Source organism: Tripterygium wilfordii, chromosome 22, assembly GCF_013401445.1.
Source record: "Tripterygium wilfordii isolate XIE 37 chromosome 22, ASM1340144v1, whole genome shotgun sequence".
Classification (NCBI taxonomy): Eukaryota; Viridiplantae; Streptophyta; class Magnoliopsida; order Celastrales; family Celastraceae; genus Tripterygium; species Tripterygium wilfordii.
The window spans coordinates 2515538-2529061 of record NC_052253.1 but is presented as its reverse complement, the minus strand read 5'-3'; the positions used below and the strand labels follow the sequence as shown (position 1 = coordinate 2529061).

Genomic DNA, 13524 nt, shown 5'->3' with positions numbered 1-13524 from the left:
ACAGTTTGAGTGGATAGTCTAATTGGGTGCATTTCTGATGAGGACATCCACTTTCTTTTTTTTGCATCAAACCCACCTAGGCAATGACACGTACCATTGACTGTAGATGATGGGATTGCCATTTTGAGTTGAACAAGTTTGGCTTTAGGCGATTGAAAGATATGTCAACGTTTATTATCTTAATTAGTTATTAATTAATTACACAAATTGGGTCAATTAACTTTCCAGTGGCTCTTAAAAGCTCAGATGGGCTTGGTTGCAAGAAATTAAACTCGGATTAGTGGAGAATTAGGAGGATTTTGGAGATGGAAAATAAAGTAAGTAGATGAGCATGAGTTGGTGGATCCACTGATTAGACACAAAGCTAATCGCACACTCTAATAATAAAAAAGTCATGCACCATTAAAGAGAAAGTAGTTGCCTGGTGTGCCTTTTTTCCTTCTTATTCTGACCTTAATATCCTTATATTGCTGCAGTTTTTTATAACTGAGATGGGTTATTGTTGGTCAAGTCTTTTCTTGATTCAAATAACTATAATCAGATCTTTTGGTAGTAATACAAAGAGGTTGAATTTAACCGCGGTATTTCTTAGCGCAAGTAGAAGATCGTAAATTCAAATTTCACATTGAGTCTCGGTCCAAGTCTCAACTGAACTTTGCAGAGAATTCTACGTTGTTTTGTTTGAAGTTGGAGTTGCAATTGGAATGTCAAAGCATCAATTCTCAAATCTGCTTTATGATCATAACAGAGTTATAGTAGGTGGTGAAGGGTAAGATGGTCAAGGAAGGGAGACAAGTACAAATTATTTAGATATTTTTTCAATCATACCAACTTTTAATTGTGAGTTTTTTTAAAAAAAAAATAAAGTAAAAGTAAAAAAAAAAAAGGTGGGTTTTTGGACAACAAATGGAAAATGATTTATCCATACATAGTTTCTTCTATTATCACCATCTATTTAAGGATTGGAACCAGTAACCAAACTTCTCCACTAGCTTCTTTGTAAGAACCCCCCCAATTGGATGTGTCATCAAGTCAAAACCCCATCAGTTATATTGAATCTGATTCTGATAGGTATGGAATTCTTTTGGCAAGAATCAGTGCATGGGTCTTAATAAAAAGAGGGGGTATTAGAGGAGTCGGAGTTAGGGATGTGATTCCATGAATATTCCTCATCCTTCTCCCATCATAAACAGTTTGCTTGTGCTTAGCCTTTTAAGCAGAGAGCTTCTAGGGTTATCAATGGCAGACCGGCAAGTCACAGATCGGCGACAGGCTCAGTTTATGAGTCTTCATGGCTTTGTTTTTTCAATTCTGTCTCTGTAACATGTTTTTATTTTTATATATGGTGTGTGGTATTTGTTGCATGAGAATGTATTGGAAAGTAATGTGTTTTTAAGCATAATCTCTTCAGGAGAGTTGTCTGTCACTTGTTCTTGACAATGCCTTCCTGGTTTGTTTCTGCTATCAAGTAGTAGCTAATAATATGTGATATCTGTCACTCCCTCCCTCCCTCTCTCTTTTCTCTGTGTGCGCGCAAATGCATTCTGAACTATTGATTTCAATCAGCAAAATTTGATTCTAGACTCTTTGCTTTACTTTTTTTTGATAACCGAAAAACCATATAATCTAACATCACCCCTTCGAATAGTTGAATGGGCGTAGATATATCAAATGTGTAACTTAAAACTCTCCTTGATCAAGAAATGCAAATGTGTATTTACCCATATAGTACCTTCTTGTAAGTTGTAACATCTAAAATCACCTGATTGTTCTCATAACTATGCTACCATAAGTTATGGAGACAGTCCCAGAACCATAGTAAAATTTTCATTCTGCACCATATATACCTCTCCCATGAATCGGAATAAAGATATGGGTGTTCATCAACACATTCGTCCATACAATTTTTAGTACTTTAATTGCAATTGCAGAAAAATTTATCATTTATCAATGATATACAAGTACATTGTACAGTTTCATTGTCGTCCGCTTGACACCTGATATACATAATGGCTGCCCTCTTTACAGAAACTGAGCTTGCTATACTCGCTGATCAATTTCAGCATCACACCATTGACCCTAATCAGAATCTTAGAATACACTCAAACTTCTCAGAAAGAAATGAAAAAGAAAAATGAATCAATCACCAAGTAAATGTCATTCGCGTAAAACCTCGCTCAGATTGATGATTCAAGATCTCCTAACCTTCAAGACAGTAGCATACAGCAACTCATTCCAAGCATCCGGTACCCCAGGTATGCACCAATGACTGCAATCTTGATGTCTTTCAGCAGCAATTTGCTCTTCAACTCTCTGGTATTTCATTCGGTAAATAGATGGATGGCCATCTTTTCTGTAGTCGGTAAGCCGACTTATGTTGAGATATACAACAGGAGTTTTCATTTTTCGAAGTGTGTGTTCTAAGGCTCTCATTTTTGAAGGGTACTTAGCTAGGTAAGATTCATTAAAAATTGGTTCGGTTTCCTTGTGGCATTGTCCTCCTGAGTTCCATTGCCCCCCTCTGCAAAAACAAGCAACTCTCTTCAAAACATTCTAGGAGAGACACCAGTAAGGTTTATAATCAAAATAGAAGATTTAATCAATAATTTCTGTCACGCTTTAGAATGGTTAGCGGATTCAGTTGAGGGACACCATTAGTAAATCCAGTTATTCAAAATCTAATATTGATAGTATCTGGCAAAGCACTGTAAAGTTAATTCATTTTGGAAGTACTAGTTCCACGAATAAGATCTTTAGATGAATAGCATCTCTATATTTCCAGTCTTACGATTTTTATAATCACATTACGTGCCCTTTTTTTCACAAAAAAAAAAAAAAAAAATTGTAAACCTCAAGCTTTGCATGCATTGAGAAAGTCTGAAAGTTGAACTTCTAACCATGAACCAAGTCCATAATCTTTTTTTGATAAGAAAATGACCAAGTCCGTGATTCAACAATCAAGTATTAAATGTAATAACACTGAAGGAAGAGCTAACAACTGCAATAGAAGTCAAGGTTTGGATCCATAGAGATTTCAGTTTAGAGAGTTATGTATGTATCTGATTTCAGGAGCATATCTTATGACTTGCAGAATCTAATGAACATAAAATTTAAAACTGCAACTGATACTGTCACATATAGTTTTGAGTTATGAAAGTCACATACCTGAAATGCGTCACCGAATATCCTCTGAAGAAAACCTGAGTTCTATTGCTATCGATATTCCTGTCAACCCATGTGGCCCACGTAGTGAGTGCCCTCTTATATGCTTCTAGTACCTTAAGTCTAGGGTGAACAAAGTTACCTTCTTGGTAGTAGTTTTCCCTGTGAGATCATAAGCAGGAGAAAAATAAAGCGATAAAAGGAATGAAGGATGGTAAAGTCACTTGTAGCAATTTTAAAGCGAAACCAGAACAAAAGCTATATCCAGTTTCCATCTTCATTTCACCTTCAAAACCATGAGATTCCCATATAACAGGCTTGTTCTGGAAACTGTAATACAAGGTATACAACATTTGAAAGTTAGTAACTATGCTCACCCTCTAGAAGTTTTTTCATGCGTCCACCAGTGGCCTGTATTGAAGACAATATATTCAGCATCATGGTACTTAGAAGTTGTTGGGTCCATCAAATCCAATCTAAGTGTCTCAAACGATCCATTTCTGTCTCGAAAGACAGACTCTCGGACCAGAAATGGAGCAACCACAAAATCTACGGAACAATTATAGTCCTACAGAACACAACAACAAATGACCAATAAGAGAGATGCAAATAAATATAGGTTTATTTACATGCTTTTTGACAAAACAAAAGGATTCTTTTAGAACTTGCCTCAAATCTGAAAGCGTAGATACCCTTCTTTTTAAATTCTCTTCTCCCAGAAATCTCATGAACTCTTTTCTTGTTTTGGATACTATGGCGGAGGATGCACACCAGCGACTCCCACATGTTCCTATTCAATGAGTCCCCCACAAAAACCAGCCTCTTTCCTCTTAATCTCTCGAGAAAATCACTTGCATTCAGTCTAGATAACACCGGTAATCCACAGAAAGTTAAATTCATATTCAATTCAAGGCACACAATACAGTTACAGACCTGAATGTGCAAAATGTGGCCGAAGTTAAAAAAATATCATGAATTCATGACACATAAAATATGTGTTCTCCACCAACCAAGTCAAATGGTCAATCTCAAATACCAATAAATTAAGAACTCCAAGATTCCAAAAGGGAGGATAATAACTTAATTAATCTCATTTAAATAAATTTCCTGTTTAAAATACAGGTCTACAACAACGCCAGTCCTGAATTTTTATAACCAAGAGTAATACTCATAAAGCCAAGGCAAGTCAGATCCCCTCACCCTAAAGTGCTCATCTAAATCAATTGAATGTCAAAGGCATTAGATTAAGATCATACCTTGGGATATCACACCCATTTGGCTTCCAACTCCATTTCATATATCCACCATCTGGCCTGCCATTTATGTGACAATCAAAATCTCTATCAATGTGAGGACAAGAACCAGCGGGATAATATGGCTTTGACTCATCCCACACCCATCTACCATCAAATATATCACATGTCTCATAAGCACCATCATGCACACTACTAGGTCGAGAATCATCATAATTGGGGATTCGGACAGTTGAATTTCCTTGATTATTCACCCTCAAAGACTGATCTTCTCCAGCAGGGGATGTTTCAAGCTGTCCATTGTTATTATTTCCTGTAACATTATTGTACATATCACTGGAATTATCAACTAGTTTACCTTCAACAGTTTTTCCTGAATCCATATCTACATTCCCAGGAATGCTGAGACTCCCATTAGCCGCTCCTTCCACAATACCAAGCGAACTTCCATTTTTAACCGCCTCAGAGAAGTTTCCCAAATGGCTATCCCCATTAACTACTACTTTTTCATTGGAACCCGACGAGTCTCTTTTTTTGGCACCAACAGTTTCATTTGCTTTTAGGGTTCCTTCTACAACACCGACACTCGCATTCATACCCTCGTCAGTGAAATACCCCAAATCCGTTCTCTCCAAAACCACTCCTCCACTGACCTCCTTCAATTCTTCCTCTCCGGAAACCCCTGATACATTTTTCTCCGCCGATTGTCGGTCCAGATCGCCCTGATATCCGTTGTGAGAGGAGCCAGAGCTTGAAAATGAGAAGGGCCAAGAAATAAATTTAGCACTACCATCACCAAACCCTCGAAACAACGATGCCGCTTCAGGATTCTTGGCAGAATTGTAGAGTAAGAGCGCAGTGAGTGCAAGGAAAATGACGCAAACACCCAACCCGAACCCAGAAACTCCCATTCTCCTTTGTATAGGAAATGCCAGTACCTTCGAATCCATGACTGATGCCGTTCCTGAAGTCTGAACGGAGCTCGTTCCAAAAGTTGAATCCAGAGCGAGCATTCGTTAGGGATGTCGATCAATTCAAAGTCGAGAATTGGCGGTGGATTTGTGGAATGTCCTCCAACAGGGCGATTCTGCGGCAATGTTTGGTTAGAATGAATATACCAAAATACCCGCATCCTTTTACTCGCATATAGTTTCTAAATATTCAAAATAAAAAATAAAAAATAGATTAAAAAAATTAAAATTAAATTGAAGCGTTTATCTACAATTACAATTAGAATTCAATTTTTACCTGAATCTAACAATTTGAAAACTAAAAATAAATAAATAGGGGCAGTTTGGTCACTCAATCGGGGGAGAGAATAGGGAAACCCAATCTATCTGACAATGACAAGTTCACCCGACAAGCGGGACACCTGTCCGCTTCAATATTTCAATTATACAGTTTGCAGGTGGTGGTGCAATCAGTTCCGGGCACACTCCGCGAAAGGTCCGTGCACCGCCATCTTCAATCATTCAGTTGAAGACAAGTGCCAATACCTGGCTAATCCTAGGCCATTGAACCACGGGGATGAGACAATATGATTCCAGTAGTTTTCAGAAGCGTGCTTGGTTTCCGACACACGTGGCATAGCTTTCCACCTGGAACCGGGTCGGATCTTGATCCTTGGGCTTATGACTTCCCAGTTTATGGGCCTGATGCTTGATTGTTTTCTTTCTTTTAGGCCCAAGGACTTGTCATGCTAAGCCATATGGGCTTTCTTTCAAGTTTAGCAATTCTCATTATTGTTGTTCTCTTTTTCTCGCCGCTTCAATAGTTTTGAAATCCCGTTGTTTATTTTGCTGCTACTATTAGGACTATAGCTGCTCTTCAATAAAAACAAGCACTTACTGTCAATACCATTATCGCACATTGAATTAACATAACTCAACCGAGTGTTATATAAATAAAAATCTTGCTCACACAAGACGACAGTTTTATGGACCTAAGAATTGATACAATGACCCACAAAGAACAAATTCATGAGTTCCCGTGGCCCAGAGCTGACAAAACAGGGAACAAATTTATTAATTATAATGATCGGCAATATTCATTTAAAGTACACAATTTTTTGGTTTAACTTCTGCATGTGTATAATCTTTTAGACCTCAGTATCCGATATATATTTTAATGTATCAAGTATGCAGCCACCACAAAATTCAACCTATACGGCAAAGCTATTTCTAATGGCTTTAACCATTATTTGAAATCGGTGGGAGTTTCCACGTGAAATAACAATTCGAGGACAATCCCCAAAGGCCAGAGTATGAAATTCACATCCAACAGTTTGAGAGTATGCCACATCACTCTGCCAGATTTTTTTTTTCGGATACAAATTTGAGAGTTTGTCGAATAGGAGCGTTCCTCCATACGTGAAAAAAATTTGTCTCTTTAGCAACAGGTAGAATCACATGGAAGAGAGCTATTAGACGTTAACAAGTAGTCTATAGAGGAAAGGGACTACCGAGTGTGTCAAAATGGCTTTGTCGACTTCTGAAATTCATTAGGTGAGGAGTGCCTCTCACTTCTCAGGCTCAGCAGTGGCATTCCTGTGAATCCAAGGTCCACATATATGAACAAAATATACAAAGGAATGAAACTAATTAAGGGAGCTCGTGACAATGAGTACATATTTACACTTTTCCTAAACATTCTGGATGTCATCCAAACATAAGTCAACAATATGAGTCTGTTAATTGTACCAATCATACTGCATTTATATTTACATTTGAAAGACCAGCTCTTGCAGAAACAATTAGTGCATCACGGGAATGTACCTACTTAAAAGACAACTAAATGCTCCGAAATACATCAGTTTGATGATCATCCATCACATGTAAATATACAATTGGTTGGCTGAATGTTCATGACAATTTTCAGATTTCTCTCTTTTCTTTGTCTCAAAAGATAACTATAGGCACTTTTTTTTTCCCAGTAATTTAAGAACCACCCAGCCTAGCATGTCGTTTGGATAGCTGAGTGATGTAAACCTTGAGTCGCCAGAATAGCTCGCGCCATGTTGATGATAGGTAAGATTGGACTGAAACCCATGCAAGGAAGGGCTTGGAAGTGGGACAAACCCATGAAACCAGAATTCCACGAAAAAATATCACAATTGGTTGGTTCGAATTCCGACCTCAGGTGCCATACTCCCTAAATAGGGTCACACCGAACAGTGATTAAACATGTGACCCCAGGCTGGGTCATAATTTTTGTTTCCAATCATTTGATGGATACTTGAAAATTATTTGTCCCTTGGACACTTGGTTTCTCATTTTTATTTACTTTAGAATACCTATCAAGAAGAGAAAAACCATGGGCGCATGAGGGTTTTTTCTTTTTTCTGTTTCCTTCAACTCTAGCCAGATCCCGACACAAAAGTGTACTTATAAGCAACTTAGATTAGCCTCCAAATCTACAAATCTACTCTTTGAATTTGCAGTTTAATCCATTTAGGATTCACATTAAGATCAAAACAACTCAGGTACCATCAACCTGAAACTGGCCAAACATCCAATATCATCATTTTAACCGGTGACGAAAAAACTTAAGCAACAAGCCTAATACTTAAGACGGACAATATCTTAGAAATCCAAACAACAATTTCTAATTGAGTAAAGACCATCAGTAATAGTGGAAGAAGACAGTTAGTTTCACTTACTTATAACCCCATCTCTCTGTTTGGGAACATCTGGCTTTTTGGCTTTGGAAGGTTAAAGAAGTAGAAACCTAAAAAAAGAGCCCCTACAGCATTAGAGTTAGGCAGACAAAATCACAAAAACTCAAGCCCGTGAGTGTCGCATGTGACCATAAAAGGACATGTTACAATCAGTGGCATTGACCCACTCACGTGTGTCCTTTAGATTTTACAGTAAAGTCTATATCCTCATCCCAATCAAAATCAATAGACGACAACATAATTCATATCATGATCGCAGAAATGTAAGGAGGATATATATGCCCTTTAATTCGTAGAAGTTTCTTGAAATTACTCCGGTAAAAACATGCATACAAACACAGCCACCCAGAAAAACCACAAAACAGGTAAAATGCAGTGTAAATTTAAAGGATTCTAGCACCACTTTTGGGTTTAAAGAATAGGAATTCTAAGAAGTTTATATAAATTAATGCATTGCAAATAATGTAGAAGAATAAAAAAATTCTATACCATGATGGGTGCACTTGGTTTTCCCTCAATGGCAAGTCACAACTTTGGCTTATATTTGCATCCTGCAAAAACAAGTAGATAAGTCACATGCAACAAGAAGTCGACATGTGGCCTGTTCCAGAATTATTCCAACCAAAATTCACCAAAAGGAAAGAAATCATCAATTATAAAGAAAAGGTGAGGGAAAATAATAACAACAATGACTAATAAATACCTGAAATGTACGCTTATGACTGCATAGTGCATAGTCTCCTTGCCTTGAAGAGCTCTCTCTCTCCCTCTATATAAGCCCCACCATTACCTGTTGTGGATGTCTCAAAGCCATTCTCTCTATTTCTTCGTTCACATAAAAATTCATAAAGACTCATCATCCACATAAAAATGCAGGGGCCTAGCTTCAGAAACCTCACATTCATGCTCTTCATTGCTTTTCTTGTTTGGTCTTCGAGTTTCGAGAGTTGTATTGCTAGAAGAGGTAAGCATTGGAGGCAAAGCAGAGCAACCTCTGCTTCCCTAGCCAAGAAGAAAGGAAAAAGCCATAACAGTGGTCATCACCACCATAATGGTGGGTCCCAACCTAAAGCTCCTCCATCACATAAAGCTCCAGTATCTCCACCATCAAAGCCAGGAGAGAATATACCACCAAGCCCACCTCAGAAAGGCAATAATGGTGGCCATTCTATGATCTTCAATGTGCTTCATTTTGGCGCTAAGGGTGATGGAAGTACCGATGATACTAAGGTAACTCACAGCAACCATCTATACAAATATGAATTTTTTTAATATTACTTGAGAATTCTTGCCTATAATGACACAGTTAATTTTTTCCTAGAATTCGTCTATTATTTATAGCAACGTGAATTTGGCGCAAAAATAAGCAAACACAACCTACAAACTTCTTTTGCACAGCCTACAAACTTCTTTTGCAGTGACTTCCATAAATGAATTAATTATCAACATAATGACAGCATTAGATCAGAAGTTCCCAAGCAAAATGTCACTATCTGAACAGAAGAAAATTGTCTCTATCAGTAAAGAGAAATCAAGAATTGAGAAAGAAGACAATTTATCACAAGGGTGGACGGACAGTTTCTATTCTTTTGGAACAATAAATTATATGTATGGGCCTTGCTGTAAAGTTGTATTTCAATCGAAGCAAATATTAAGCTATATAAAGAGTAAAAGGCCTGAGAGTATATATAGAATACAAAAGAAAGACAACAAAACTATTTAACATGTGGGGTCCACTCTAAAAAAGTGCTTCGAGGTCATGATTCCACGAATAACAGTACTAAAGTTTTGCACAAACCAACAGCAACTGTAAAGCCTATGAATATAGTTAAAGGTACCTATGAGAATTATTGTTGCTATGGTGCAACACAGGCGTTTCAAGCTGCATGGGCGGCTGCATGCAAAGTAGAAGCATCAATAATGATCGTTCCAGCAGAATATGAATTCCTTGTGGGACCAATATCTTTCTCTGGTCCTTACTGCAAAGCAAACATTGTATTTCAGGTAAGTTTTCGCATATTAAAAATCATGTGTGCGTCAATCATATATTGAAACAATGTACCTTCTTAGTTCTGGTTATGCATAATCATAAGAACAGATGCTTTAAACTGGGGTTGATGAAATTAAATTTTATCAGCTGGATGGCACAATCATTGCTCCAACAAACTTCAATGCATGGGGTAAAGGACTGTTCCAATGGCTCGAGTTCACGAAGCTGATTGGTATCACTGTTCAGGGTAAAGGTATCATTGATGGCAGAGGCTCAGGATGGTGGCAAGACTCCCAGTATGAGGACCCTATAGATGATGAAGCGAAACTAATCATCCCATTAAACAAGACCATAGAAATAAACCCACCAATGCCGGTAATAATCTCTTTGACTTTTACCTTCCCTGCAATTAGTTTGCAGTTAATTTGCAACTAATCATTCTTCTCACAACAAATGTATGTCAGATAAGTACCGAACTCGGGAGGGGAATGCCAAGCATTAAGCCAACTGTAAGGACCACTTCAAAGTTATTCAAGACATATTTAATGATCATGTAGCACATATCATGATTGATGCATTTTCTTTTGTACAGGCACTAAGGTTCTATGGAAGTTTTAATGTGACGGTTACAGGCATAACAATACAAAACAGCCCCCAGTGCCACCTCAAGTTTGACAACTGCAAGGGAGTTTTGGTACACGACATGACCGTCTCATCTCCTGGTGATAGCCCCAATACAGATGGAATTCACCTACAGAATTCGAAAGATGTTCTAATTCATAGCACAACTGTTGGATGCGGTAAGTTTTTTGCAGTTAAATACATAGTTTGTCATACCACATTCAATAGTTGGGGACCTGCCAAGCTTTCTTGATCAATAGAGCTGATAAGGTGGGCCTCCCATTGAGCCTGAAACTTCACAAACAGATACAGGATCTTCCGGTCTGCAAAGTCAAAATAAGGTTATACCATTATAGCCCAATAATGAATTTCTGAAGCCTCGGAAGTAGAAATCCTTATACTAATTACAAATAGGAAGCTTTTGCAAACCTTCCATGTGATCATGAGACAGACATGTCGTTATCCCATCCAGCCTACAACCTTATGCACTCTCACAAGGTCAGTCACCACTTATAATTTGACACTTAACAAACAGCGATCTCCACCATTTCCAGAATTTCAGTCACCAATCATTTGACACGTGTCATACATGAAAATTGTCAGTGCACAATCATGCATAGGGTTGGACTTGCAAAGCACGGTAAACAACGGCCGATATTCTGCTTGCAGGTCCTCAAGTTTCCTTTTTGTCTTCATCAGCCAACATACTTTGTGCCTCAATCCACTTTCCATCTCTACTTCTGCTGTAAATAAAAATCCCGTACACAAAATGCTATAAATTAGATACGAGTCCAGAAAAGGTGCACGTCTCAAGTTCATATAAGATAAAGCACTTAAATCAGAAACTTTAAGCAGAAAATTATGGGCAAATAAGAAAAATGAAGCCGGAAGATGTGCATACACTATATGGATTGCAAAAAGGGTATGTAATCTACCCTAAAAGAAAGAGTCATTGATCTTAAATTATGAACCACAGATGTCCATATGTGACATTAATGCTAAATAAGCTCCTAACTTGCCTTTCAATGACATGCAGGCGATGATTGTGTTTCAATCCAAACTGGGTGCTCAAATGTATACATACACAATGTGAACTGTGGACCAGGACATGGAATCAGCATTGGAAGCCTGGGAAAGGATGATACCAAAGCATGTGTCTCAAACATCACCGTTCGAGATGTGAATATGCACAACACAATGAATGGAGTCAGAATCAAGACATGGCAGGTATTAATATGCTTGACATTGGTGCAAAATTCTCTACATATTGGCTGCTAAGTAATCAATTGCATCAAAACTCAGGTTGAGCTGATGGCTTAAGAAGAGACAACCAAAACTTAAAACATAAGTACTATACTGATAGTGGATTACTTCATTGACTGAGGATACTGTCCTACACAGACGAACTAAATTTACAGAAACATTAAAAGATTGCCAACATCCAGATTTGACTTTTGAGCAATTTTAAATGCCTCTACAGCCTTCTTCTACCCACAGTTTTGCAAAATTAATTTCAAGGAAATTAGAAAACTTTGTATGTTGTTTTTCCTTTCCCTAGAATGGGACTGAAGCTGAAAGTGAACAGAGAATAAGAGCACAATCTGAGTTTTTCAACACTTACAGTGTCTCTAAGTTGCCATTGCAATGGTCAGAGGCCATTTGCATATTGTTCATGGAATCATTAAAGCTTCTCACACTTGATTTTAATTTTTTTTTTCACAGGGTGGATCAGGTTCTGTACAGGGGGTCCTGTTCTCAAACATCCAGGTGTCTGAGGTCCAACTTCCAATTGTAATTGACCAGTACTATTGTGATAAAAGGAAGTGCCAGAACCAAACATCAGCTGTGTCTCTATCAGGAATTACCTATGAAAAAATAAGAGGGACATATACAGTTAAGCCCGTTCATTTTGCCTGCAGTGACAGCTTACCATGTCTAGACGTATCTCTGAATACCATCGAGCTAAAACCACTGCAAGAACACTATCACATGTATGACCCATTCTGCTGGAAAACTTTTGGAGAGTTAAGAACTCCCACTGTACCTCCCGTCAATTGTTTACAGATTGGCAAGCCACCAAACAACCGACCTCAGTCTGATGGTGATTTATGTCAAGCTTAGTAAAGGTAAATTATGGTTTATCTACTTGCGTGGTCGGCATGCTTTTAACGACCCCTTTCACTCCATCAGCTATTTAGGTAAAGAACGTATATTTAGGCAGTTCAAGATAGTTGGAATTCTTTTTTCTTTTACTGCTCTTATAATATATTGGTTTTTACTATGTGGAAAAATATTGTTTCTGCCATTTAGACTGTAGATTTTAAGGCAGCTTTGTTTGCTATAGCAGATTTCCTAATTGTGCGATTGTATATTAGTACTTGATTACTTTCCATGAAAGCAATAAATACCTTTTGCACACCTTTTTTTTTTTTTTTTTTCTGTTAGTAAAGAACTATTGAGTTTGATTAAATAACCAATGCCCCAGAACTTTTTTTAGAAAAAAAATAAAAAAAATAAAGAGTTCTGAAGCATTAGCTGCTTCCTGAAAAAGGTTTTCCCACACCCAAAAGACCATGAAGAGATGGACTTCATTCCAAGAGCCAATGCCAAAGAGCAATATTAATTTGATTTGAATGAAGAAACAGCAGAGAATCAAATAGTATCTAAGTTTGATAAGTCATTATGAATTATGATAAGACGTCAAATCTTTTTGATCCATTCAACTCTATCCGAGGACAACACAACTATGTTTTATCATTTGGATGTCCTGTGTTCTTTTAAATAATCACCCAAGCTTATAAACAATTTCAAACAGTGACAGT

The 13524-nt window shown here is 37.6% G+C and overlaps 2 protein-coding genes across 2 annotated transcripts; one reads left to right on the top strand and one right to left on the bottom strand.

The window, feature by feature from the left end:
* Positions 1 to 1899: 1899 nt before the first annotated feature.
* On the bottom strand, positions 1900 to 5536 carry LOC119992238 (protein trichome birefringence-like 2). Its single transcript, XM_038838924.1, has 5 exons — positions 4419 to 5536; positions 3832 to 4024; positions 3540 to 3730; positions 3166 to 3324; positions 1900 to 2521 (listed from the first exon to the last, which is right to left on the bottom strand). The coding sequence occupies exons 1-5, from the start codon at positions 5426 to 5428 to the stop codon at positions 2191 to 2193; spliced, it is 1884 nt and encodes a 627-aa protein (XP_038694852.1). The 5' UTR covers positions 5429 to 5536; the 3' UTR covers positions 1900 to 2190.
* Positions 5537 to 8809: 3273 nt separating this feature from the next.
* LOC119992239 (polygalacturonase At1g48100-like) lies at positions 8810 to 13120 on the top strand. Its single transcript, XM_038838925.1, has 7 exons — positions 8810 to 9321; positions 9964 to 10095; positions 10229 to 10456; positions 10546 to 10590; positions 10674 to 10881; positions 11739 to 11929; positions 12425 to 13120. Exons 1-7 carry the CDS (start codon positions 8962 to 8964, stop codon positions 12821 to 12823), a joined length of 1563 nt encoding a protein of 520 aa, XP_038694853.1. The 5' UTR covers positions 8810 to 8961; the 3' UTR covers positions 12824 to 13120.
* The last annotated feature ends 404 nt before the right edge of the window (positions 13121 to 13524 follow it).

Coding starts and splice junctions, on each gene's coding strand:
- LOC119992239 (XM_038838925.1), top strand. CDS start 8,962: ATGCAGGGGCCTAGCTTCAGAAACCTCACATTCATGCTCTTCATTGCT. Junction 9,322..9,963: donor GAAGTACCGATGATACTAAG/GTAACTCACAGC, acceptor GGTGCAACACAG/GCGTTTCAAGCTGCATGGGC. Junction 10,096..10,228: donor AAGCAAACATTGTATTTCAG/GTAAGTTTTCGC, acceptor AAATTTTATCAG/CTGGATGGCACAATCATTGC.
- LOC119992238 (XM_038838924.1), bottom strand. CDS start 5,428: ATGCTCGCTCTGGATTCAACTTTTGGAACGAGCTCCGTTCAGACTTCA. Junction 4,025..4,418: donor AATGGGTGTGATATCCCAAG/GTATGATCTTAA, acceptor GGTGTTATCTAG/ACTGAATGCAAGTGATTTTC. Junction 2,522..3,165: donor TATTCGGTGACGCATTTCAG/GTATGTGACTTT, acceptor TTGTTTTTGCAG/AGGGGGGCAATGGAACTCAG.